This window comes from Sinohyriopsis cumingii, chromosome 13 (assembly GCF_028554795.1).
Source record: "Sinohyriopsis cumingii isolate HCF-2022 chromosome 13, ASM2855479v2, whole genome shotgun sequence".
In the NCBI taxonomy this organism is placed as follows: domain Eukaryota; kingdom Metazoa; phylum Mollusca; class Bivalvia; order Unionida; family Unionidae; genus Sinohyriopsis; species Sinohyriopsis cumingii.
Window position 1 is genome coordinate 55,332,075 of NC_142973.1, and position 27,549 is coordinate 55,359,623.

A 27,549-nucleotide genomic window follows, 5' to 3' on the forward strand; every position below is an offset into this window, starting at 1 on the left:
TAAACAGTTGTTCCTCAGTAAACAGATGATTTAAAGAACATGCATGACAGACATTTTATGATAAAATATATTACAGTGTAACTAATAAATATTTGTGAAAAAACTTCTTCGAGTTTTAGGTAGTCTCTAACTCAGAACGATGCTGAATACAAATTGTTCGAGCTAATTAGAAGTTATTTCCGATTACATGATGCAATAGTTGTACAACATAGTTTGATGTCGTTTGATGCATAATAATGTGTGGTTTGGTTTAGTGGAGTTTAACGCTATTTTTCAACACAAGATAGGCAATATATGGTGGCTAGTATATTTGGCAGAGGAAGAACCCAAGAAAATCAGGAAAGAACCACCGATTCACCGGAAGCTAATGGAAACCTCTTTCATATGCCCACCTTGGTCGAAGAGAGAATCGAATTCATGTAGACAAAGGTGAAATAGTGTGAGCGATCTGTAAAAGCAAACGCATTAGACCACTCGGCCACCCGGGATTCAGACCACTCGGCCACCCGGGATTCAGACCACTCAGCCACTTGTGATTCAAACCAGTAGGAAACCCGGGATTTAGACCTCTAGGCCACCCTGTGCCCCTTGATGGATAATAAAGCTGAATATAACTGAAAGTGAGTTTATATGTAGCTCAAGTTAAGAATTATGTAGAGCACCGCATTAAAATTAATATTACTACCTATGACACAATAATGTTGCTTCTTCCTTAACACTGCTATCTAAGACGGTGGGTAGGTGTTTATTTATAATTGCAATGTGATCTGATCTTGGTGCCGGGTGTTTCTTTGCGTGTATCAGCATCAGCCGTTTCCAGGCCTCTGCATTGTTCTCACTAAAGATGTAAGAGGTTACAGACCTCAGGGTCTTCTTGTACCAGGACTTGCACTGTAAATAGATGATCAAAAATAATATGCGCTCTCCGTGTAACTCCAAACATTTATCGTGATATAGCAATTTATGCGTGATATGTGACCAGATTACAGTCACATCATTGAAAGTTCCTATTTAATGATATTGTTTTCATACATCCATTGTCAGGTTGCATTAATTGCAAGCGTTATGTATGACTGCACACAGAATCTAATTTTTTTCAATACGCAATGGTTTCTTAATTAGTTGCACGTTCATTAGTGCCTCCAAAAGTTGCATCGCATTTCTCTTCTTAAATTGTTTTTGAATAAAGGTAGTGTCAATACCTATGTCAAACGCTTTGTTGGTATAGTACAAATATATCATAACGGTCCTACCTACGTGATTTATATAATTTTGACACTATATAGGTATAGCATAGTCCACAAACGTTTGATGCGGTCATAAAGGCTTTGTTAAACGAAGCTTTTTTTAATATAATAAATCAGTGCAGCACTGTCCAGAATGTAAACCTTGAAGTGCACGAAGACAATAGTTGTTATAGTTAGACTATTAAAACATCAGATCTTTTATATAAACTATGTAATTAACACTATCTGCCTGTGATGAAATTACCGTTTCCAAATATCGATCAGACTTCTACTAAATTTGTTTACAATTACTTCAACTGGTATATATATATATATATATATATATATATATATATATATATATATATATATATATATATATATATGTGTGTGTGTGTGTGTGTGTGTGTGTATAACTGTCTGTTTTGATTTAGATGGGGATACGTACTTAATAGTGTAAAAGAACTGAAAGTAATTCTAATAATGTAACGGGATAGCGCCAAAGTCTGCGAATATCAGGAAACTTTATGCAGCGCTGTCACACTAAGACAACTGTACTTTTTAAATTCATAATAACAAGACTGTACCTAAATGAATAACTGCAACCAAAAGTCTAGATTACTAAGAAGTTTAGCTACGTAAATGGAATGTGGGTATTGGTGATCAAAAGTTGGAAATATTGATACTGCTTAGACTCAGCTCTGTAGAAAACTAATGAAGAGTTCCAAATGCTGCTGTTAGCGACGAAAGAAGTTACTTCATCCATTCGTGAAATATAATAAATAGTATAAACAATTTGAATGATTGTTTATGATCAATTTATATACGAATATAAAATACAAATAAGAATCGTACCAGCCATCACTTGGATTGGATAACCTTAGGCATTAATGAAGAAATTAGTACGAATCGTTTTGTAAAGGTTGCCAACACCAAACCTCAACTTTTGTCATTACATTATACCATTTACAAAACGAACCAGCATAGTTGCTAACATCCAGGGGGATGAAAGGTAGACGGACTGAGATGCGGGATATTTGTGTACAGCAACAAAATGCATCAAAGGAGAAAATCCAGTGTTAAAGGGGCATGCCCTTCTATAGATGGGAACACTGTGGCCTCCCACTGAAACAGATTGTACATGGTGATCTCTAGTCTGCTGTCAGATACGATCCTGAGGTCTGAAGGTCGCTCCAAGCTTTACAAATTTAGTCTTGCAATGATGCAAGAGACTTAATAAGTCGGCTAAATGTCACATGGCAACACAAGTAAGGTCAAATTGTTACTGAGAGACCGCAGACATATTGCAAATATCAAGTCAGGAAAAAAATGACAAAGCAGACTTTAAAACAGTATGAAAAACCTATAAAAAAAATCCGTATCAGCAAGAAAAGACCCAAATCTGGTAACCTACAGTGCAGTACGTACCGGTAGTATAGGTATAGGAAGGCCTGTGTTAGATGTGTCATAGCAGCAGACTTATAATGGAAGCACACAAAAAACATTCATGCTCTTTTTCATAATAAATAATAAAGAGATATCGGCGAGTTTCCTATAGAAAATGCAACTTATAATCCCTTTCACGGTGCAAATTCAATACGCATAATTTGTTTATTTTCCTCGCATTGTCTGAAGAAGAATTTATTAAAATTTATTAGTCTGAAAAATATTTGTCAAAATCTCAGGGGATAATTTTGAACAGAAACATCAAGAAACATACGTAAGAAATTCTCAATTCAGTTTCAATATAAACGAGTTTTTATTAAGTGATTATCTATTTTAGTCGAAAAGAGCAACATGAAAATAAATACAAATAGGTAAAAATATGATATAAGTCAGAAGTAGTCTAACATTGTCGTAAGAAAGACTCATTTGAAAGTTATAAGTATTGAAGTATGCTAAATATATTTAATTTGTGAGCTGGCCTTTCTCGATGGTTATATACTATATGTATTTGGATTATGTGATTGATCTTGGTCAGTAATTGAGTTTATGGCCTACCTGACTACTCACATCTTTTTTATACACAACATATTATATAGCTTATAATTTTCTATAATACTAGATTATATATTAAAATAATTATTAATTGGAGATATACATCTCTACATATGTTGAATTCCTGGTCTAGATTTATTTAGAAATTAAGAGTTTTCTGCAAGCAAGTTATTTACGAATGTAATGGGAAATGATCCTCGTCCTGGCTGTGCTAGTGTGTATTTGCTTTTTATATAAATGACGTTTATCTCAGAATTACTCATTTCTACCTTAACATCTGAAGTGGAATCAGTCTTATTGTTGTCTTCAGTTTTTATTTGCGAGGATGTATTGAAATTATTCACTGGAATTATAACGTGCTTATTAATACGTTTTGGACTATATCACTATATTGGGATTACAGTGAAGTCATTCATTGACATTTTGTATTATACCATTGTAATATATCAATACTGTTAACACATCGCTACATTCCATGATATTGGTACAACAGACATTCAAATTGGAATTCATTCAGAGCATCACTTGAATTTATTTTGGAATACTCTATAATTTTGAATTTGTTATAGAACTTGTAGGACTATTTGGTATTTATATCACAATACTGTAAGTTCTTTTTAAAGTTTCACAATGTATTTTGGGGAAAAACTATTTGTTGAATTTTACAAAACTTTGTTGATATCCTCTCTTTTCTGTTACTGGGTTCAAGATCATAGAATCGTGACAAGTAACTGTTCATATTACCTATATAAGATCACTTATATTTTCGCGATAACATTTTGTGAAACTGAGAAATCGGTAAACCAGAAGATTCCCATATTATTTATGTCTTCATTTCCTCTTAAAATAATCACATGGTTCACAAGAAGTAAAATCGAATGTCCTCTAGAATGTCTCGTTATCTGACTAAAGCAATGCAATATAGATATTGCCAATATAGGCAAACCCTTATACATTGTGATATACCACGGAAGCTAAATATTTCGAAACAATAGTTTTGAACAAAATATCAAATATATTGCCAAATGTTTCAACAACGGGAATGAAGGAGCATCTAGACTGCAGCTGAAGAGCATAAGACTGGGACAAAGTGAAATATTCTTTGTAAGAACTGACTGCTAAACATACTAACAGTATGAAAAGCCATTTTTGATAAAGGACCAGTGACTCTACGTGCATTATACTAAAAATGACTTTAGCATACCAATGTGGAAAAAATATTATTTTACCTTGGCATAACATAAAGAAATGCTATCAGTATGTTCCATTTTTAATTTAATACCTTCTCGAAGACGACGTGGAATACATGAATGTTCGTGTAGGTGTCGTTGAGCCGGTTAAGCTGCCTTGCAAAAGGCTGCACAGCCTCGGACAGTTTAGCAGCAACCTCTGCTGTTTTAATTTGCTTCCCGTGGTCGGCGGAAATTAAGTCCTTCATGTCGACCAGTAACTGTGTCGCATCAAACAGCATATCCTGTTTGTAAAAGCAAATTATGAAAACAACAGAATATTCGAATAAATCTAAATGTTTATAGAATACATATAGAAGCAATGCAATATGCACATTCTCTTTATCCAGATACAAATTTAGAGTTAAACTATTTCATACACATTTATCATCTGAATATTTATTCTGTTAATAATTTTTGAAAAATTAAATATTTATAAGAAAGGGAGTCGTAGTGGTGCGGGTTGGTCTTAGATAGTTTAACAGTGCAATACTGGTAAATGGCATCAGTGAGAAATTTACGCAGTATTTCAGAATGAGTCAAGTAATTAAGCTACACCGTAGACAGGGAAAGACTGTATAAACCCGTAAGACTGTATATACACAGAACAAATCGCAAATAGGGTAGGTTTCTGTAATACATGGATGTAGAGATTGATGAAGTAAAATATGTCGAAACGCTTTGGAATGGATACAAAATATACTTAGTAAAACAGCTATGGACAAAGAATTTAAAACAAATTGATGAATAACATCGCATCAGTGTGGAACATTAAAGAAGACACAGATAATCTACTATTGGCTTTAACTGACACAGCTAAATGACTATAGTAGACCAATCACAGTTCTTTAGGAGAAGGAAAAAACTGATCCGCATTAGACTGAAAACAATTTTGTATAATAGCAGTATTGTGCCTTTCTAGTTCCTAAGGTCCCGAGATTTTTAAACCCGGGTTGTGGGAATGGTGTCTTCCAAGAAGGCTGAGGGGTACGCAAAAGGATGTTTCAAGCTGTTATATTTGCAAACCACTATATAGCAGCACAAACATCGCTCAGTACACAAACCACTGAACAACAGCGCAAATATTTAGAATACAAACCACTGTTCAAGTACACAATCACTCCGTATGAAAACCATTGTACAACAGCACAAATACTGTCAAGTATGCAAACCAATGTAAAATAGCACGAACATTCAGCCTCCAGAATATTCTACAACAGCACAAAACTTCAGTATGCAAAACAATGCACAACCACACAAGCCGACTTTGAACAGAACCAGGTCCTCCTGCAATTACCGGTTGCCATCAGATACACATAGCAATGTTTCCAGTTGTTTCTTTATCTTCCTTGTTTGGAGGTGATTGGGGATTAACCCCGGTTTTAAGTTTCTCTAGTTAGTTTTTGTTTGGCAATGAGAATAAAACGTCTTGCCAAAAACACTCGGCAACCGACCCCATCTGGTCTGGGGATTTAACATAGTACTCATGCATGCTAACCATTGAGCTACAGCACTTTTCTGGATTGGTGGTGCCACGAAATAATGTGTTCGAAAATGTGTGTATATTATACATGAACGAAACTTAAAACAGGATTACCAGGCTGTGTATTATTTTGTTCAATTTGGCTATTTCTAAATACCAATATTGAAATTTTGAGTGACATTTGGCTCATACAACCAACAGGCTATGTACACGTCATTAATTGGTCAGTGCAAAAAGTACCCTTACTAATTTTGTAGAACTACAGGGCAGTATGTTGTGATTTTGACAAGCTGCATCGGACCCAACACAATGTAGCGGATCTCGGAAGCTATATCAACAACCTAAGATTTGACAAGAGGCTCTAGAGGAATAACGGAGCTTAATCGTCTGGGGATATTACTTTGTAGCTTGTTTTAGAAAAATATAATGTACAGAAATATGAATAATTTCATCGGCACACGTTGCTCTGGTAAAACATAGCTCTGAACGTCATAATGTTTATTTTCTGTTAAATTATACAGTACCAAAAAGTGTCAGTAAAAAGTGATAACTTAAATATTCTCTTCATAGAACCGAATAAGAAAACGTGAACCGAAGGCGGCTAAGTAGCACGATTGGTGCAAACATAGATGGTTACCTTTGCCGGTTGAAATATCGAGGCTGTAAAATGCGTTCGGTAAATCTCCGCCTGGCTAACCGTGTTGCCCACATACGGATGGTGGACGAGCTGGGGCCAAAACTCAGACTGGATTCTGGTTTGAATCTGAGTAACAAAGATAGCAAGAAGGCTTGTGAAATGCGTAAACACGCGCTGCTATTGGTGTACATCCGGAAATCCACTATGAACAAATTTATTTGAAATTAGTAGTCTCATTTAGAAAACAATCTTCACAAGTAATACCTTTCTTCATTTAAGAAATAAAACGTTATTGCATTCATTACTAGCTTCTACTTTGTACTAATATAGCCATCAACTTCTCATTCCTTGTTAAAGTATAAAGAATGTTGTAAGTCAAAGAGCTATTTAGCCAGTGTCAGAATGGATTCATTATTACTGTGACTACAGGGACAAATAAAACTGTTGTCTTTTAGTAGGTAATAATATCGATAACTTCCATGGTAGCTTCTGAACAATATCCATATACCATTACAGGTAGTGGAGCTTTCATCCACATTTCGTATGCTAACTAAGCCACGCCAACTAGAGTGTAGGCGCGTAAATGTTTGGCCAATGAAGGGAGTGCTGTATTCGATACAACAGTTGAATCTACATTGTTTTACAGAAATGCATTTTAAGCTTTGAACGGATATTCTGTGATTCTTTGATACCCAAGTTCGGTTCCATAAATCACAACCCAAATATGTATTGATAATGATGGACTATTTGTGTGTTACGTGTCACCTTTTCATTAAAGTGTGCGATTCAAATGCATAAAAGTTTGTTTGGAACACACCCACCTACAGTTTACACACTTACCTGTATTTGGTAACAGCCGCATGTAGCCACTAAATTCAAAAGAACACAGTGTTAGGGTTGTTTTGTTCTATGTGGATATAGAAGTCGTCAAACATACTATTTGCTCCAGAAATATTCTGTACATATCGAAAATGGAACCCATCAACCGATAGTAGCTCAAGTGACGCGAGGAAACCCGGTGTCTCCAACATTCAACAATATGTTGCGGATAGATGTGTCTTTTTTAGGAACAGGTGATATAATACCAATAAATATTCCACCAGTATCAACACATCTTTATTGCGGGGGTGGCTGATTTATCGCAATAAGTGCTTCACAAACCGATCTTTCTTTCCAAAATGAATTTAGCAAAGACTAGCCAATAAGCCATAGGGCACGCCTATGTGTGTAACTAGACTGGTACTGGAGTCTCAATATATGTACAGCCTTCTAAACGTGATTGATGATCAAAATACAGAAGTTTAAAGATTAATCAATTCAACTATATACAAAAGTCTTTTCGGATTAGATAACCACCCAAGCATTAATATTTAGTCTGCAATAGCGTTGTGTGCAATTAATACCATTTCAAAAATCAACAAATAAAATAAATGATACATTGATGTACCTTATTTGCACACTCAACACAGTTGCGGAAGTTTGCCTCAGACCTTAGTTCACTGTCAATCTTTTCTTTCAAAGATTCAAGTTCACTTAATACCGATGATAATTCAGAATGCGCGCGCCTCAGGTTCCCAATGGCCTCGGTGATGAGCGTTGCGTGTATCTGGCAAAAGTTTGTATCTTCATCTGGTTTCTCTAATTTGTGAATTGTTTGCTTTACCTGATCCATTGCCTCGTGAACTCCACTGTTACTTTAAAAAAGAAATTATAAAGAATGCAGAAACTGTACAGATCGTCGTAACGGTATATATTTACTGTTATCATTGAGAAGTCGAACTTCTGATGTCCTCCTGATTAATTGCTTTGATCTTTAGTTAGATTGATATACGCATTTCCTTGATAGCTGGTCTCTATATTACTTTATTGATAGTACAGGTTATAAGTGCTGTGTCATTTTAATTGAAGCAATAGTTTAGAAACAAAATAGCAACAACAGCATCAACAACCAAAACTATACATGGAAAACACAGTGACTGCTTTGTGGTATTTGACCTAATTGTCTAGTAAAAAGTATAACAGTCGTATTTGCTTGAGTGGGAAAGCCTCGAAGTATAGCGGGGACGTTTTTTCATAATCTACATCTGCAAAATCAGATCTACTCACTATTGTTAACAAATTCTTCCGAATAAAAAAATATTTATCTTTTCCATCTCACGATTACAAGGCATCCTAGGCTAAGCAAAGTTTTCAAATAGCATGCGCTGAGTTAGATCTATAAAGTATAGATTTTTACACCTATCAACATATCATTATGACTTAAGTGAACAAGGCCAACGAACTCAAGCGAGTCTTCACTGGAGTTACCTGACTATATTATAAAACCAATAATTTGGAACAAAAATTAGTTTGGTTAATTAGAACTTGTGGAAACTTAGTCTATTAACGTACCTCAACGCCCTATTCGGGGTGGCAACTTTGTGTCCTACGATTGCAGTGTTCTTTCCCTTAATAAGTTAGTCATGTATTTACTTACCCTACCACAGTTTTATATTTCAGCTCAATATCTTCTATCAGGTTGTTAATATCTGCAGCCTCCATGTCCATTGTGTCGAGTTCCTGCAATAGACTGATTTTGTCCCTGGCATCTGGAAACATTTTCAGAACTTCTGCAGCACCCTCCACTGCCACCCCCACCACCTGGTAGGAACAAATATCATACCGGAAATATGTTAGATATCATAAGCAAACATTCATGATGTTTCTCAAGTAATAACAAAGATTTGTTTGTTGTTGAGTTTAATTATAGTGGCGTGCGCACAATTGTGCATGTGCCACTTTTTTCTGACTGCACCGCAGCCTGCTAGTTGTTCCTGGGGAAGGGGATGGTGCTACCTCCCCCAGGCTTTTATGGATTCAAGGAACCCTGATAGTTTGGCCTCAATCTCTGGGTCCATAAAGGTCCCTACATTTGAATGGTTGGCTGTCATTAGTGGGAAGGAGAGCTCGGGAACGGTCCTGCTTGCTTTACATCGCTGGTTTCTTGTTGCATTTGCCTGGTGTTTCTTGAATTTTTTTTTTTATTTTTTTTTTTAATATTCAAAATGTTCTGAAGGGGGGGGGGAATGTTCTATGCTGTTTATAGGGGTTCTTAGTAGAAATCATGTATGAAGAGAGATTTTCAAGGTTATTATGGTATTACTACTCGAGGTGTTTAGGGTTTACTTCCTACGTTATGTTATTTATAAGTTTTTAGATATTACCTCTTTAAGTTATTTATTAATTAATGTTTTTAGAGATTGAATGTTATTTATACTTTATTTAGCAAGAGACCGGAGTCCTAGCCGATTACACGGTTCGTTAAGGACATCTAGGACCGGAATCCGAGCTGATTACTCGGTTCGTTAAGGACATCTAGGACATCCGATTTTGCGGTTTCCTTAGTTTTTTATAGGTGCTTCGTAAGTGAATTATTTATTATTACTTTTATAAAATTGAAAGATATGTTATGGGTTTTTATGTGGTGGCTTCTAAATTTATTTAGCTAGTTACTGGGTCTTTTGGTTTTGTGGGGATAGTAATTATATTTTGTTCCTAATTCCTGCTGAGTCTATGAATTGATTTATATTTGTATATGCTGATTGTTTATTTTTATAATAAGTAACTCTGGGTATGTGTGTGGTGATCCAATCTCTTTTTGGTTTTTGATAAATATTTTCCGAGCGGGTTGATATTTTGGGCATATATTGAATACGTGGTGTAGATCTTCGGTGGTGTGGCAGTTAAAGCAGTTAATGGTTGCTGGTTTGGGTCCTATAAACCTTCCAAAACTGCTTGCTAGTTTAGTTTTTCCAGTTATTATCCTGTTTATGGTTTTCTGTTCTAAATAGGTACCCTTAGGTAGCTGTATATTCCTATCTACGTTTTTTGGGGTTTCATGGTGCTTTTTACCTTTTGTGGAGGAGTTCCAAAAATCTTGCCATGTTTGGTCTATATATGTTTGTGCGAAGCTTATTGCTTCTGTAGAGCTATAGTTAAGCTTGATAGAGTTTTGATCTCCTAGTTTTGTTTTTGCAACTTTGTCTGCTGTTTCGTTGCCAAAGATTCCAATGTGCGACGGTATCCACATGAGCTCGACTAATTGATGTGCTGTGGTGATATCGTCGATTAATTGGCATGCTCTGTCGAGGAATTGTTCCCGAAAGTGTGTATTGCGATTTTGGATCGATTTTTGACCGTTGCAAAATAGAGGCCAACAGTATAGGTCTATTGGCTCATAAAACTTATAATGCGTCGAAAAAAGTTTTATAATTGTTTTATTAACTGATTTAAAGAAACAAAGATGATAATTTGTTTGCGTGAGACTAAATAAAAGTACGACATTGCTTCACTTTCTGTGGTGTTTCGTTCGTTCAGAATTGAGAATCTTTAATACGTTAATTTCTGTGACAGTTTACCTCCAATGAGTAATAATTGTGGATACCAACTTAGTTTTCTCCACGAACCATTAAGAGAGACAAAATATGAGCAGTGATAGTGTGTATTGGTGAAAAAAGTAAACATTGAGCAATGATATAGATATAGAAGATAATCAAGTCAGAGAAGATTCCCAGACCATGCTGTTTCAAGATAAAATGCATAGAACACACCAAAACAACAGTTCAAAAGACCATATATTGCTTTTTAAATAATACTGTATCATATAATACAATTATAGACCTTTGTTGCGGTCAATGTGTACTTTATGAACCAGTAAACCTCATATTGACCGTTGCAAAATAGAGGCCAACAGTATAGGTCTATTGGCTCATAAAACTTATAATGCGTCGAAAAAAGTTTTATACTTGTTTTATTAACTGATTTAAAGAAACAAATTGCAAATTAATTTGGTTAAAAGTATACAAAGACATGCCATTTGACTGCGAAACGCTAAGACATTAAACGTAATGTTGTCACGGAAAAATCAATAACGTAATGGCCATGCGACATTAGGAAATATCGCATATCACGTGATGATGTGTCATCAGTTCAAAACCCATCTCTCACGGGAATCATTTAATAATGGTAGGTCATCATAAATGCACTGATGGATATTTTGGGCGAGTTAGAATTACAACAGGAGGAGTTAGCGATCTACGTTCTCTTTAGACGAGTTCACAATATCCAACACTACATACGCAATACCTTATTAATTTTAAAACAATTCCAATTGTTATGAATCGAAAATAAATTCTGCAAACTGATTGGATATAAACGGGCACGTGATACTGATCATGAATGAGGTCTTTAACCATTGCGTATTGCTATGTCATACCGATGAAAATTTATAAACTAGATCTCGGCAATTAATGCACTTTTAACAGTAAGTACAGTTAACAGTTCATGTAAAACCATTCTTAATGTGAATTTTTTTAAAAAAGAAACTGAATATTGAATTATGAAAACTTGATTTAATTCAACACATAGCTACTAATAAGCAAATAATTGTGGTTTGATCCTCGGCAGATTAACGAGCGTAGAACTTTACAAGAAAGATTATACAGGATAATAGATATAACTAACAATTATGCAGTTATTTAACCCATCGTAAGTAGTATTACGTTTTGTTGAGTTACGATGAAGTTTAAATTACTATCATTAACATCAGTGCTATTGAACATGTTTCAAACAGTTACTGGGATCTCTTATCTGGGTGCGGGACACATTGAGGGTTATCTCGGTTGAGTTGACTTGGTCACCAAGAGCTTGGAAAAGGAACTTTCATTTATTGGAGACGTGAAGAAAGTTGTTTTGCTGGAGAAAAACAGTGTATGACTGAAGTTTCCAAGATCATTCTGGTTCAAATTTGTATCTTGGTGCATGATTGCGGAGCCGTTGTTATGGCAACATAACTGCTTAATAGGTAAGCATACCAGTTTTAGTCAGAATCGACACTGTAAACTGCATGGCTGAGGTGGATAGAGTGGTGATGGGGTTGAGGTGACCCTCTATCTCAAGGTAAACAATGCATCCTCGTCCTCGGGTGAAAGAGGTTTTATGCGCTATTTTTGCTATTTTGTGACACTTTTCTCTACAAGCAGGTTTATTTTGGCAGAAAGTGTATGGTTCAGAACCTTTTGTCCCTAACGGCCAGACCATTTTAATTTCTGGTCGGATTATTTTGAAGAAAAATAAGTTTAGGCTCTCAAATAGCGTGAAAATATTCTTTCTCTGATTTAAACCACCCATCACCATCACCTTGTGATAAAAGAAAAACAAAATTTTCCGATTCGAAAAAAAATTCCAGCTCCCAGATATATGTTACATAACCTTGTCTCTGAGTTTCTGAGTTGTATGTTTGTTCTCAGAGCTACAACTGTTTCTGTTTCTTTCCTTCGATCGACTCCTTGACATAAATTCCTCCCTGAGGAACATTTCTGTTCGATGTCTGATTTTGGAAATTTTTGACAGAGCTTACATCGATTTGTGTAAAGGAGCATTTTTGAGGGTGGGGGGTCTGAAAAATAAATCTTTCCAATGTCTTCAGATGTTAAATATGATATCCAATCTGTCAAATTACATGCACTGTCAACGAGCAATTTCATAGAGTCTGCATTACATATGGCTGCCATTGTCAAATCACCTCCAAACGTACTTACGTAACTACGACGATCGTGTTACTTTACACTACGTAGCAACAAATTTATTTCGTCCTGGGTGTGTGCACGACAGCACCCAATAAGTGCTTCACGACGTTCAATAAGTGTAAAATTTACTAGATCATCCCAAACAAGTCATAAATAATATAATATAATATAATATAATATAATATAATATAATATAATATACCTTCTTGAAGATGACCCAGGCTTCATGGTTATACTGTAGCGTTCCTCCGAAGTCCCAGGTAAGACTGGATGAATGAATGTAGTAAAACAGATCCCTCTTATTCTTCAGTAGTACCACCTGTTAGAACGTGCCACAAAATTATGAACTGGCTGATAGAAAGATAGGGATACAGGCTGGACGTTATAGAGAGTGTGCAATAGTCAGGGTCTGAAAAATAATCTGGTGTTTGGGATCCGAGTTCTTATTTACTGACAGTTACAGTAACCTCTGGACCCAATGATACCAGAGGAGGCAAATCGTTGTAACAAATGATATTTATTTTATAAGTGCTCATAATGAAACATGAAACTTGCATTGGAATAATCAATATATCGTTAAATGAAATATCGCTAATTAAAAAGTTTTTAAAACACTACGTTAACTGATATATTTAAAAATGATCTTTAAAAGATACATGTTTGAGGTATATAATCTATATGTGTCAGAGAGAGAGAGAGAGAGAGAGAGAGAGAGAAGAGCGTAGATTTTTCCGACAATATATTTACCGCATGCAAATTTGTTGAGTAAATAGATAATCATTAATAAGTTTTAACGGCGACAGTTTCAAATGGATTCTAGCCAATGACAATAATAAGAATATCACTCAAACGAGTATGCTTAAGGTGATATACGTTCAACGAAACTATATTGAAATATTACTCTATAAATATTGAAAATTAATATCTAGAACAAAATACTAAAATTTCACTGTTCGGTGTTACTTTACATTCTAAATGTCAATGCTAGTAGTTTCCGTCTTCAGACCATTTTTAAATTTCCAAAATTCCCTTAGGCGTGTCTTAGGAAGTGAGAGAAAACGGAAATTAGAGCGTGCCAGCGTAAAGGTTGCAATCACGATAAAAATATAAATTATCCATTACCATGGTAACAAGAAGCTGGTTGATCTTTGAAAAAGTGGTGGCGCAGAGAGCAATTGAGAAATAAAAAAGATAACTGAAAAGTAATTATAATTTTGTCATAATTTCGTTTGTTGCGTGAAATACTAGACTTTGAATTATATCCCACTGAATTTGTCTCATTTTAAGTTACAGATTTTACACACATGTATAAATGCGGGAAAACTCGACATTGTTAGACAAATATGAGCTATGCGACTCAGTCAGGAACATGGATGAAACAAAATAATTTTGCTGTGAGCACAAATGTCGGAAGTTAATAAATTACGTCGGCCGTGCAGACACAGATATCATGGAATCAAAATATGACGTACTATATTGTCTGATCGGGATTGGCTGTGGCACAAGTTTTGTCATATATAGCATTTATGGTCCTCAAAAAATGAGGTTAATTAAAAATTTGAAGATTGGTGAGGCCAGAGAAACAATATGTAGTTCTGGTAACTCGACCAATCATATTTTAATGCCCCGACCCTACAACTTTTCATCATTCTGGCACATAAATTAAATACGGTACAGACTGAGGCAAGATTTTCATATCCGAACCGAAAATTTAGGTTATAAACTGAGAGATGAACTAACGAGAGCTGGATTTTTAAAAAGGAATTGAATAAATTAGTACTGACCTTCCCACTCTTTGCTATTTTCATATCATACCGGTACCATATTTTCATTATAAATTTTGGCTATTTGTTTTGGTGATAATAAGATGGGTAGTATTGCCCGAGATGCTCGTGTAGAATTCTATTTAGTTATTGTAGTTGCTGAGTGTTGTACTTTAAATAGCATTTCCAAATGTATTTGTACAGTTCATTGAATGCTTAGAAATATTATACTTTTAACACAAATGGAAATTTTCCACCTGCTAAATCTTGATCTTTAAAAGATACATGATTCTGAATGACGAAACCATTATTCTGAGTTTTAAAATCGGTTCTTTATTGAGATATTAGAGTGGCTGTGTATACCAACAATGACTCAAAACACTACTTTACTCTGCGTTTGGACCCTAAGACGCACGAAAATAGAAATATTTCTAAATTAAATAACGAAATCAAATTTCTTATTTTTGCTGAAAATTATTGGTTATAAGTTTTTCCTGTAGGGATGAACACTTTAGATATTTACTCTATTGCGAGAGAAGAGTGACATCATCTCTTGATAGCTGGGAACGATAATCAGGTTTTCTGCGTCCGGTCGGGTGGTCGTTCATTGTAGAAACTATCACAATCATACAAGAACACTTCGTTCAAATACAGCACATAAAAAGAGGTTTAATCTTATTTTGGTGGATTAGATGAAAAGCAGGAAACTAGTTTTCACCAGGCATTTGTTATTTTCTATTTCAAGACACATTTCTGCTTCTACATGTCCTACAAATTGCATCTTCACTGACACTACGTCATGGACGAGAATTAGAAATAGTTCATTACATCTTTGATATCATTGGAACACAATTCGTTATAATTATGATCGACACATCAATATTTCTTGTGTCTTTGCATTATTACATTTGTTTTAACTACGATATACCTGTCGACTCTGTGTGACGACTGTAAATTCAGAAATATTAATCGGTTTGCATGTTATATATTACACAGTAATGAGAAAAGCAGTAAAACGATCAGTAATTATTTACTAATTAATTTGTATCATTACAAGCGATGTCTTGTGGGCATAATAAATCAATCCAGGTAGATCATGGTGATTGAAATGAATCAGCACAGCATGAGTCAAACTGGATGATTTGTCAAATTTAGAAAGTTCTTCCATAAATATTTGTAGCTGGTGTTTCGTTTGTTAATGGATTCGGTCTATGTAAAAGACCTGAGTAGAACAGATTATGTGAAGCTATAGATGACTTGAAAACCTTGTCATGAGACGTCTGTCAGCTTTACAGCTCGTTGTCAATACGAATTCTTGTAAAACATTTTGGTGAAGATAATCGCGATTCATTGGCTTTGCACGGTTTTTATATAGTAGACTGTACCATGTTGTCTTACGGCACAGAAGGTCCCAAAATGAGGGTGTTTCAAACCTCTAAATTGTAACTGGAAATTAGAACCACAGCTAGACTCAGAATAAAGAAACCGAGCGTAAATATCACTTTTTAAATTAAATAATTGCATTTGCTTTCAAAGCGGCATCCATAAAACAACTTAAACTACGTTAAGCGCCAGAGATAGATTGTGTACTGAACAACATGGTACAAAACGAAGCTGTAAAATTTTCCAAATACTAAGCAGCAGGATTTCCAGAGGGGATTCATTTCCATAACGGCGTCGTTTAACTTCCATGAAGCTATCTTCGCTAACCAGGAATTCGAATGAAAATTATATGCCTCGTTTTTGTAAATAAGGAAGGCGTTTGACACTGCATGGCACGATAACCTTTTCATAAAACTTTCCCTGTTGAAAATTACTGCCAAACTTATCACTGTAATTAAGGAACCATACTCTAATACCTACATCATCGTAACTATAAATGACATTGAATCTGATCCAATATCAATCAAGCAAGGGTATCTATCAACGCAGAGTGATTTCCACGCTTCTCTACATCGTATCTATCAATGATATTTTAAAGTTGTTAAAAGATTCAAAATTGGAATAGCTATGGAATCAATCTCTTCTCGAAAACCATGCGCTTGCTGATGATATTACACTTATAACGACAACACCTGCTCATTTTCAAGCAATGATTGATATCGCTAACATGTATTCGGTAACCTGAAAGTTTAAAATCAATGAGAGAAAAAAAGAGTTATTTTATCATCTCGAAGAGAAACTGTAATAATTTCAAGTGGAAAATCGGTCTAAACATTATTCCCATGTCCCGAACTACCGAACACGAAGGTATCCCTATGAGCACCGACACGAGCTACCTATATAACTTGGAAAATGCATGCTCAAAAGGAAGAAAATCACTGTATTCCCTTATCGGGAATGGGGAAAAACTAAATTAAACCCCTAATCACTGCATGTCTATATAAAAAGATGGTCTTCCAACAGGACTTTATGATTGCGGGAGATGGTCAAAATTGGATCGAAAGACGTTAAATAATTGGATGTATTTCAGCATCAGTGTGTAAAATCACATTCAAGAATTCTCTCGTGACATCAGGTCTACAATGAGCGAAAGCATTCTAAAACTAAACAGAATTATGGCTGAAATAATAAAAGAAACCTCAATTTCCTTTGCAGATTATGTCATATGCCTGATATTAAATTGTCTGAAAAAAATATTTGAATAACTTTCTTTGTAAGAATGACCGTATGAACCTTTCTGGCTAGGAAAGAATGCAAGCAGATTGTACAGAACAGTATAAATGAATATAAAAATTATCACCCCAGAACATATGACTTAACGATTTATCCTTTCAAAGAGTTCAACATGTACATCACCGTATTAAATAAGCTATTTTGTGGCAAATACCAGGGTCAAACAAAGAGCTTAAACAGGTACCCATTTCATCCAGGTATCTGGTCACCACATACAGTGCGATACTTCATGATTGTCAACATTGCGATACTCAAGTTATTGCTCATATGTTTATATCTTGTTGAAAAACATAAAAATGATGGCTCTGTTTGTGTAGCGTATCTTTGGTAATGTCGATATTCTACATGGTAGAGATCTTCATGATACAACTGACTAAGACTTTGTTCAGCACTTACTAGGAACGGAATCCCATCGAACATATGACCTGAATGACCCCGAAGTCTACATAACTTTAATGATGTCAGCTCCAATATGTTCTGCAGAAACCTAGCTTGAAATTTGCTACGAATCTGAATGTTTGTTTGCTTGTGATTTTTGTTGTTGTGTTCTTATCTGGGACTTTTCCCTTGATTTCCATTTTTATTCATTGCAATGTGCTAAGACCACGTATCCAGTAGGGGATGACCATATTCCCTTTATTCCTCGGTAGGGGGACAGTAGTGGTCGTAAAATGGTCTGAAACATTTTTATCGGTTGAAGCTGGAATTGCATGGAGTTCATACCAATGAAACAATAATCGTATTCCTTCATACATACATACATACATACATACATACATATACGAGTTTGTGATTTATATATGTAGTTGTACATCATGTCTTTGTTATTCTGGTGTTTCTACGATTTCTCTGTGTTGTTATTAGTCTCCTAATGGAAGAAACAAAGATGGACAGAAAGAGGGATACAAAAGATTTTCTCTAAACTAGAAAACATAAACAGTGGTAGTATCTTGTTTCGGTAGATTAGAAGAAAAACATGTGACTACTTTGCATCAAGCAATGTTATTTTTAAATGTCATTTAAGACTCAAAATTTCTTCCCGTATTAAAATGGAAGACAATTAGATTTAAAATCGACACATCAATATTGCTTTTTTTTCTTTACACGATGTTTACTTCAATTACAGTATATGTCATCTCATTTGCGTGACGATTGCAAATTCAGAAATATTAAAAGGTTTGTATGTCGTAAATTACACAATAACAAGAAAGGAAGTAAAAGCTCAGAGTGATTATCTAAAATAATTTGTATCATTATAAATGATGTCTTGTGGGCATAATAAATCAATGCAGGTAGATCATGGTGATTGAAATGAATCAGCAAAACATGAGCAAAGCTTGATGATTTGTCAAATTAATTAGAGAAGTTCTTCCATAAATATTTTTGCTAGGTGCTTGATTTGTTTATAGCCTGAGTGTACGTAAAACATTAGAGTATAACAGATTTTAAATGCTATAAATGACTTGAAAAGCTGGTGATAGAAAGTAACGTTTGCGTTAGATTTTAGCTCGATGACAATATCAAATTCTAGTGCAACATTTTGGTGAAGATAATCGCGATTCTTTGGCTTTGCAAAGTTTATAATAAGTAATCTGTGCCATTTATTCTTACAGATCAAAATGTCCCGAAATGATTCTGTTTCAAGCCTCTAATTTCTAATTTTAATTTAGGGCTACAACTATAATTCAGACGTATGTCTTCAGGTAATTTCAGCTTTAACTACCGCTTGGTTTACATTGACAGTGTACAATGATACTGTGTCGCCACGTTCGAGCTAATATACAAAACGTTCTCTCCAAAGATTACGTCTATAGCGAACGAAAACATGCTTGGACTGAACATAATTGTCGATGAAATTGATAAAAGAAATTTCATTTTGAATTTTCAGATTATATCAAATACCTGAGAAAACTTGGTCTAAAAGAATAATTTTAATGAGGAATGACAGTATGAAACAAATTGGAGATTTATTTCCCTTTCTTCTACGATAGGAGAGAACGCAGCGGTCGTCGAATGACTATTCCTTATCGGCTGACGTTGATAGGCTACGGCGGTTCATATCAATCACACACACACACACACAAACACACACACACACATATATATATATATATATATATATATATATATATATATATATATATATATATATATATATATATATATATATATATATATATATATATATATATATGGAGAGAGAGAGAGAGAGAGAGATAATATTCATATGTATATATGTACGAGTTAGTGATTTCTACAGGTAACTGCACGTCATGTCCTTACCATTCTCATGCCTTTACCGTTTTTCTTAGCTGTTAAGAATCTAGTAACGGAGGAAATGCTGATGGAGTGAAGGATGGAATGATTTAGACCCCAAAATCCTCAAAATTCAAATATTTCTAAATTTAAGAACGAAATTTTAAACAAAATTTTACAACAACCATTTTTATTTTCTATTTCAAGACACGTTTCGGCTTCTACATTCCTGAAAATAGAATCTTCGATCATACTATTTCATTAACTAGCGTGGTAACGTTGACACTGGTCGGAAATGAGGAATGCTTGAATAACTCGTGTAAACAAATAATGTGACTTATGACTCAGAATTTGCTCTGATATTAAATTGGAAATGTAATTCGTTACAATTAAATTCGACACATCAATATTGATTTTTTTTCTTTACATGAGGTTTACTTCAATTACACTGTGTCATTTCATTTGCGTGACGATTGTAAATTTCGAAATATTAAAAAGGTTTGCATGTCATAAATTGCACAATAACGAGAAAATACAGCAAAACGCACAGTAATTATTTACTAATTAATTTGTATCATTACGAACGATGTATTGTGGACATAATAAATCAATGCAGATAGACAGTGTCGATAGAAATTGAAATGAATCAACACAGCATGAGTACGGCTTGATGATTTGTCAAATTAATCTGAGAAAGTTCTTCCATAAATATTTGTGTCAGGTGCTTGATTTGTTTATAGCCTCACTGTACGTAAAACATAGAGTATAACAAATTTTAAAAAGCTATGACTTGAAAAACTGGCGGTAGGTGGTGTCGTTGGCGTGAATTAAAGATAATCGCGATTCATTGGTATTGTACAGATTATATAGTACACTCTTTCATTTGATCCTACAGCTCAACAAAAGGTCCTAAAATGAAGTTGTTTTAAACCTCTGAATTCTAACAGTAAATTAGATCTACAACTAGACTTAGACCGTTGTTTTCTCGTAAATTTTGAGATGTGTAGTTTTAACTATCGCGTTGCTTAAATCGATATTATCTAGTTATTCTCAGTTGCCTCGTTTTAGCTACCATATAAAAATTTAGATATGACGACTCCCTCTTTATGTCTTCCCATTCGTGGCACAACGCTGATACGTGAATGATTTTACTTTACCAACAAGGGCTTGAGAAATGATTAAAATAATTATTATATTCCATTCCGTTAAGTCAAAACAAATTGAAGAGTTAAATAGTATGGTCATGATTCTTATAAAACATGCCATAACAAATGCTATCACTAAAAAGACATACTAGCTCGATAAAAATGCTTACTGGTCACCAAAAGACTATGAAGTACCTGAAACGTTGTCTAAAAGAATATTTGTAAAGGAGACTGTATACCTTTCTTTGCCAGAATGATCTTGTGAAACAAATGTCATTTATTCCTAATATATATATATATATATATATATATATATATATATATATATATATATATATATATATATATATATATATATATATATATATATATATATATATATATATATATATATGTGTGTGTGTGTGTGTGTGTGTGTGTGTGTGTGTGTGTGTGTGATTGCTCACATTCTTTACTCGTGGTCAAATCCGGTACTCCATACATTGTGATACAGTTGCAATACTTCGTACACCAATGTTAATACTCAAATGCTTAGCTCGTGGTCAAAAGCAAAGCATTAGGGATCTATTTTGGTCACAAAGTTAAAATTTTTATATTATACTTGGTGTATATCTTCATAATATATTTGACGGAAAATTTCCACAGTACTTACTAGAGAGGGAGTTCACCTAAACAAGTGTGCTGCATTCTCCCGAAATCTACAGAAATGTTATGATGTCAGATGTAATATTTTCTTCAGGAAGCTTACACGAATTTGTAAGTATTCGGAATGCATGATTGTGGGGTGTTTTTTGTTTGTATCATTTGCTTATTTTTTTCTTCAAACATGGCTAACTAACGAAACGTGATAAATGAATGAAAAAAACTCAACATTATCCCTTTGGGTTACCTCACAGACAATTCGATTTCGCAGCATTACTTCGTTATATAACTGTTCATACTTTTGATGTAATATTCGTCGTAGTTCTAAACTTTGAAAATTGTATTATGTCGGTCATACATATGATGATCTGGAGAATGATCGAATTGCTTGTCAGGGTTTCACGTAAAAAATGGAAAAAATCGACCTTGAAATTTTTACTTGATGCTTGTTAAATAACTGCGTTTTTTGATCCATTGGAATGTACTTGGTAAGAACACGTACCTGATAGGGGAGACAATAATATCACCGTTCTCTATATTTTGCACCAAGGATATTTATTTTGTATTTCTTCTTATACTTATCCTGAAAATGGCTTCCTTGCTAATTATATGACTATTTCATGAACATTTATTTTTGGGGTTATTGTGTGAGTGTGTTGCTATGGTTATTTTAGTTAAATATTTATTCTTTTGATGCTCTGATACGTTGAATGTTCGGGCTGTGTTTGTTATGCTCAAATCAATATTTTTAAGTTGCAACCATTTATTACCTTTTTCACTGCTTGGTATATTTACTAATTTTAATATTCACTCAATCTGTAGCTCTTACCATTGTGATTCAGTGCGTTATAGTCTTCCGGATATTTCTTTTTATTTTATGCTAGGCCGTGGATTATTGTATTTTCCATGTGAAATAATTGTGATAATTTAAGGAAGCGAATTACGTCAAATAATTTCAATGCCGCGTCGATAACACGATAAACGTGAAATTCGAAGTTATTCTTAGATATTGTGCCGTTCCAATTAAAGAAAACGAATCTAATTCAAATCCAACCAAACGCGAAATTTCTTTTTTCTTAATGTGCTATTTTACTTTTAAATTGGGAAGTAAAATAATGTAACGGTTTATATTTTCTATGTGAATAATAAAAAAAACAGCAGAACAGAAACAGTAAACTGCTGACATTGCGCGAGATCAAGCATGAAATCTGCTACCTCAGTCTGTTATACAGTATATCTTGCCAGCCAATACGTTTGAGCATACAATAAGAAGAAAGATTGCTAGCTAAGTAGCAGGGAGGGCGAACCATACAAACTTTAGAAGGTTCCAAATCCCGAAATAAGATCTCCACAAGGAGGGGTTTCAACCAGAAATAACGTCAACTACGTTTCAAGAGGAACTCTCTGAGAAATAAGCCTCTTTGGGAGGTCCTCCTGAGTTAGTCCAAATGTGGTTTCTGGTTGAAAACCCATTAATGGCGCTTCGATTACAAAAAATGAACCAATTCGTTGTCGTCACCCTCCCTGCTGCTATTATCCAAAAATTTTATCAAGACCAACTCGATATCTTGTTCGAGGATCATGTAAATTTATCGTGATAAATCCATGCGGGGTTAACTGAGCCTGACTAAATAAATTTCTAAATTTAATTATGTCCATATCGCCGCTACACCAAGTTTGGTGAATATTTCTTAGTGTGTGTGTATCAACTCCGTTGAACACAGCAAGGATATTACAATTATCTCTGATCACTTTAGGAATTTGTGTATACTGTTGAGTAACATAAATCACATCAGTGTTTTTATGCCTGCCCCTGGAAAATATCCAAGCGGGGTTTGTTTGCCTATCCAGCATGACATCATCGTACGCTACTAAATTGTTAATAAACCCATCAAGATCTTCTACAGATGGCGTATCATTGATGTCGGTTATAAATTCAATGACGTAGTCGCCGTTTTCATTTAACGATCTTGCGTTTTCATTAAAATCTTTTAACACTTCGTAACACCGCTGGTCATCAACTGATGGTGCTACCAAATACAACTTATCCCACTTGAGCCATCTCATTATCAGGTTAAGAAGCAATTGTGTCTTACCCGATCCAGATGGTCCAGTTATGATCATACGAACATAATTTGGCAACGCAGCATGATGCTTGACCGGTTCTTGCTTTCGTGTTGCAGAAAAATCAATTACATTCATGTTATATATAAAATAATTATGGATTTATATTGCGTGAAATGCAGTACGCGCACCCCAACAAGTGATCTAACAACCATTACAACAAAAAATAACAGATCAGCGGTTACGGGTAAGTGTGAACGATGCGGTACAAAGAAATTTAAATTTATTCCCGCGCAGTCAGGTGACAAGCCAAAGCCAAAGACAAAGACAAAGCCAAAGCTAAAGTCAAGTAAAACCAAAAGCAACACGGAGGTGATATTGCAGCAAAATTAGGAAAATTACCTGGAACTCCGTGCGCTAAATACCCAGGAGAAAAACATCTTCCAGGATATAATTACTGCGGGCCTGGAACCCGACTTGATATCAGACTTGACAACCAAGACCAACCAAAACCAGGCGAGTACCCGATAAACGCTATTGATAAAGCGTGTCATGCTCATGATGTAGCTTATAAAGGTAAAGATCTACAAGATAGACATCTCGCAGATGTGAAATTAATTCACGCGCTAAATTCCATCACTGATAAATCTTTCAAGGAAAGGTTAGCTAGTTGGTTAATAAAATCCGCAATGAAAGGTAAATTAGCTCTAGGTGCTGGTAATTAATTATAATGGAATCGATTTATTATTCCCCAAGAGGATACTGGAGGGGTAACGCAGCAATTAGTAAACTCGCTGAAGCAGCAAAAGTTACACGTGTTACTGCTAAAAAGTGGTTATCCAAACAGGCAATATGGCAAATTTACCAACCACTGCCTAAACAAATTCACTTTGCACATTTCAATGTCAGTGTTCCTAATGAAGTTCACCAAGCTGATATATTATTTTTACCTCATGATACCGTTAAAATACAAAGACGTCAAATAACATACAAGTATGTGTTAACTGTAGTTGACGTTGCAAGTAGATATAAAGAAGCAGAACAGTTGTCAACAAAGAAGCAACCGAAGTAGCCGATGCGTTTAACCGAATTTATCAACGTGGACCTCCATAATGGCCAAATCTGCTACAAGTTGATCCTGGCAAAGAATTTCAGAGTGCAGTATCATCGTTGAGGAAACAACATAACGTCACCATCAGACGAGGGCATACTGAAATTCACCATGATCAGGCAATTGTTGAACGATTTAATCGAACACTTGCTGAGCGGTTATTTGGATATCAGTACGCGAAGGAATTCATTCAAGACAAGAGATCACGCGAATAGGTTGCAAGATTACCAGATGTGATAGCTGCATTAAATAATGAAATAACTCGAACAACCAACATGAAACCTATTAACGCAATTACCAAAAAAAAAATATACCAGTTCAACGACGTGATTTTTCAGCACAGCCAATACTGGGCGATGTCACTGTGAGATATCTATATGAACCAGGTGAACTTGAAAAGGGTAAAACAAGAGCGACTGATCCTATCTGGAGCATCACCACAGACAAGATATCTAGCATAACTAGATCTACTGGTAGACCAACAATCTACAGACTGGATTCAACTGCTCCTCAACGTGGATTTAGGCGTGAACAATTGCAAGTAATTCCCGAAGACACACAATTACCGCCCGGATCACTTAACTAGCGCCAAGGGTACCAGCACCCCGACATCGATTACATTCAAGACAGGTCAGCATCACATTTTCTCGTGTATGACCGCGACTATTATCTTTTCTGTCTACGGTAAATTGTCTTGGATTATTACTCGAATACTGCCACAACATTACACAATTACAGCTTACACAGTGATTATTCTGCTGTTGTTTCAGCGCGCTGATGAAATCAGTGTCAAGATCAAAATCTCTATTATTTTGTCTGTCACTTTGTTTATAACCGGCTAATTGTTTTCTTATTATATCGACCTGACATTTATCGTCGTCATCGATCACTGACTCGTCCAAGACAATTCTCCGTAGTTGAGATAGTCTTCTGACTCTAGACACAGCCAAGTAAACTAAGTTTGACCACTCGATGCAATCATCAATGATCCAAACAACTGTATCAGAGATAGTCAGTCCTTGAGATCAATGTATCGTCATTGCGTATCCTAGCGTCCACGGGGACTTATCAGCGCGCAGTGCATCCTCAGCAACATTGACATCAACTGCGACAATATCATTTAATATGAGATTCTGTTTCCCTGACTGTCCTGGTATATCAACGTCAATATTCTGTAGTCGTGTATCAGCTGGACTATAACACAACGGCACTGGCAACGTCGGAAACTTCTCCCGTTGTAACTGAAACAAACGCTGTTGAAGTGTCTCTGACTATCTTTCTACTTGCCACCATCAAGTCGTCTGGTCTCAACGCTTGCAGAAAGTCGCTCATTGAAGTCTCTGAAATTATTTTATGCATTATTTCGCATTGAATTGTATTCGGTTGTAGTCTGATTAATTTCTTGAACTCGTTTAATTCTGCATCAAGCGCTCTATAATCATCATTTATTTCTTCATAATAATCAACAAAATCTTTTAACCACAAATGTGGAGATGGTCCAACAAAGGACGGTGGCTGACCGTGATTGCCACACATTATCACAGCTGCATTTTTTGTTAATAACCAATCGAAAAATATTTTTAATGTTTCTAACGGTACCGTACATATTTCATCCCAAATTATGATCCTTGGAATATATTTCTCTCCCATTCGATCAGGAGTCTTGTCGCCCTTGTATCTGAAAAGCTGTGATATGTTCATGAGTTAACCCCTCGTTGTTTCATCTCTCGCGCGAGTCTGTGTGTAGGTGTTAACACGATCATATCTGTTATATATAAAATAATTATGGATTTATATTGCGTGAAATGCAGTACGCGCACCCCAACAAGTGATCTAACAACCATTACAACAAAAAATAACAGATCAGCGGTTACGGGTAAGTGTGAACGATGCGGTACAAAGAAATTTAAATTTATTCCCGCGCAGTCAGGTGACAAGCCAAAGCCAAAGACAAAGACAAAGCCAAAGCCATATCTGAATTCCGAAATAATTCAATCGCTCGAGTCGTCTTACCAGACCCTACCGGCCCATTGAGATAAACAGTCTTGTGTCTGGATACTGGATCGTACACAGATGGTGCACTCGACATTTCTGATAATTCTGATTTATAATAACTATCTTTAATCTCAACATCTGCGGATTCGGAATAATCATATACCATTTCTTCTTTTATTCTCCACGAACCCCATGATGCATCATCAGTTGTAAAGCGAGTTACCGAATTCAGGTATTTCTTGTTGATATAAAACGAATCCGTTGCAACTCTAACTGCAGTGTCAGGGAATATATTTATCATCGATAGCAAATTCATAGAAACATAAGCTAGCATCGAAGATCTTAAATGAGTATACTGAGGTGACTCGCCATCAGTATAACTTACAATTGTACCCAGTCGAGTTCCGTCAGATAAATAAGCGTTTTCTCGACTTACAAATATATCTCTCGCAGTTGCATCAGCGATTATAAAATCGTATTCAGCATCGTCCATAATTAGTCGTGCATAATGTCGTTTATGATGATATGCACCGCCTTGAGTAAACTTGCCAATTATTCTTCTACCGATATCCTTCGCGGTTCTTTTCTCTTCGAGGTTGGCGATTAATGTACTGTAATCATCACTTTCGCAATCAACCAGTTCAGGCTTCGGTAACCAAACTTCAGTCTGTGCCCGGTATGATATAATTGCCTCACTGACCGTCAGCGATATCAGTATTTTACAGTCAAGCATATATCGTAACAACACTATTGGTGCC

General features: G+C 35.3%; 1 protein-coding gene across 1 annotated transcript in view; it reads right to left on the bottom strand.

The window, feature by feature from the left end:
* LOC149785600 (uncharacterized) overlaps window positions 1-27,549 on the bottom strand; it is a 65,542-nt gene that overhangs the window by 5,205 nt on the left and 32,788 nt on the right. Inside the window, exons 5-10 of the mRNA XM_089979409.1 lie at window positions 13,342-13,458; window positions 9,050-9,213; window positions 8,021-8,267; window positions 6,574-6,699; window positions 4,507-4,698; window positions 686-891 (exon numbers count right to left, since the gene is read on the bottom strand). Coding sequence (XP_089835535.1) covers window positions 686-891; window positions 4,507-4,698; window positions 6,574-6,699; window positions 8,021-8,267; window positions 9,050-9,213; window positions 13,342-13,458 — 1,052 coding nt within the window. The remainder of the gene's footprint in view (window positions 1-685; window positions 892-4,506; window positions 4,699-6,573; window positions 6,700-8,020; window positions 8,268-9,049; window positions 9,214-13,341; window positions 13,459-27,549) is intronic.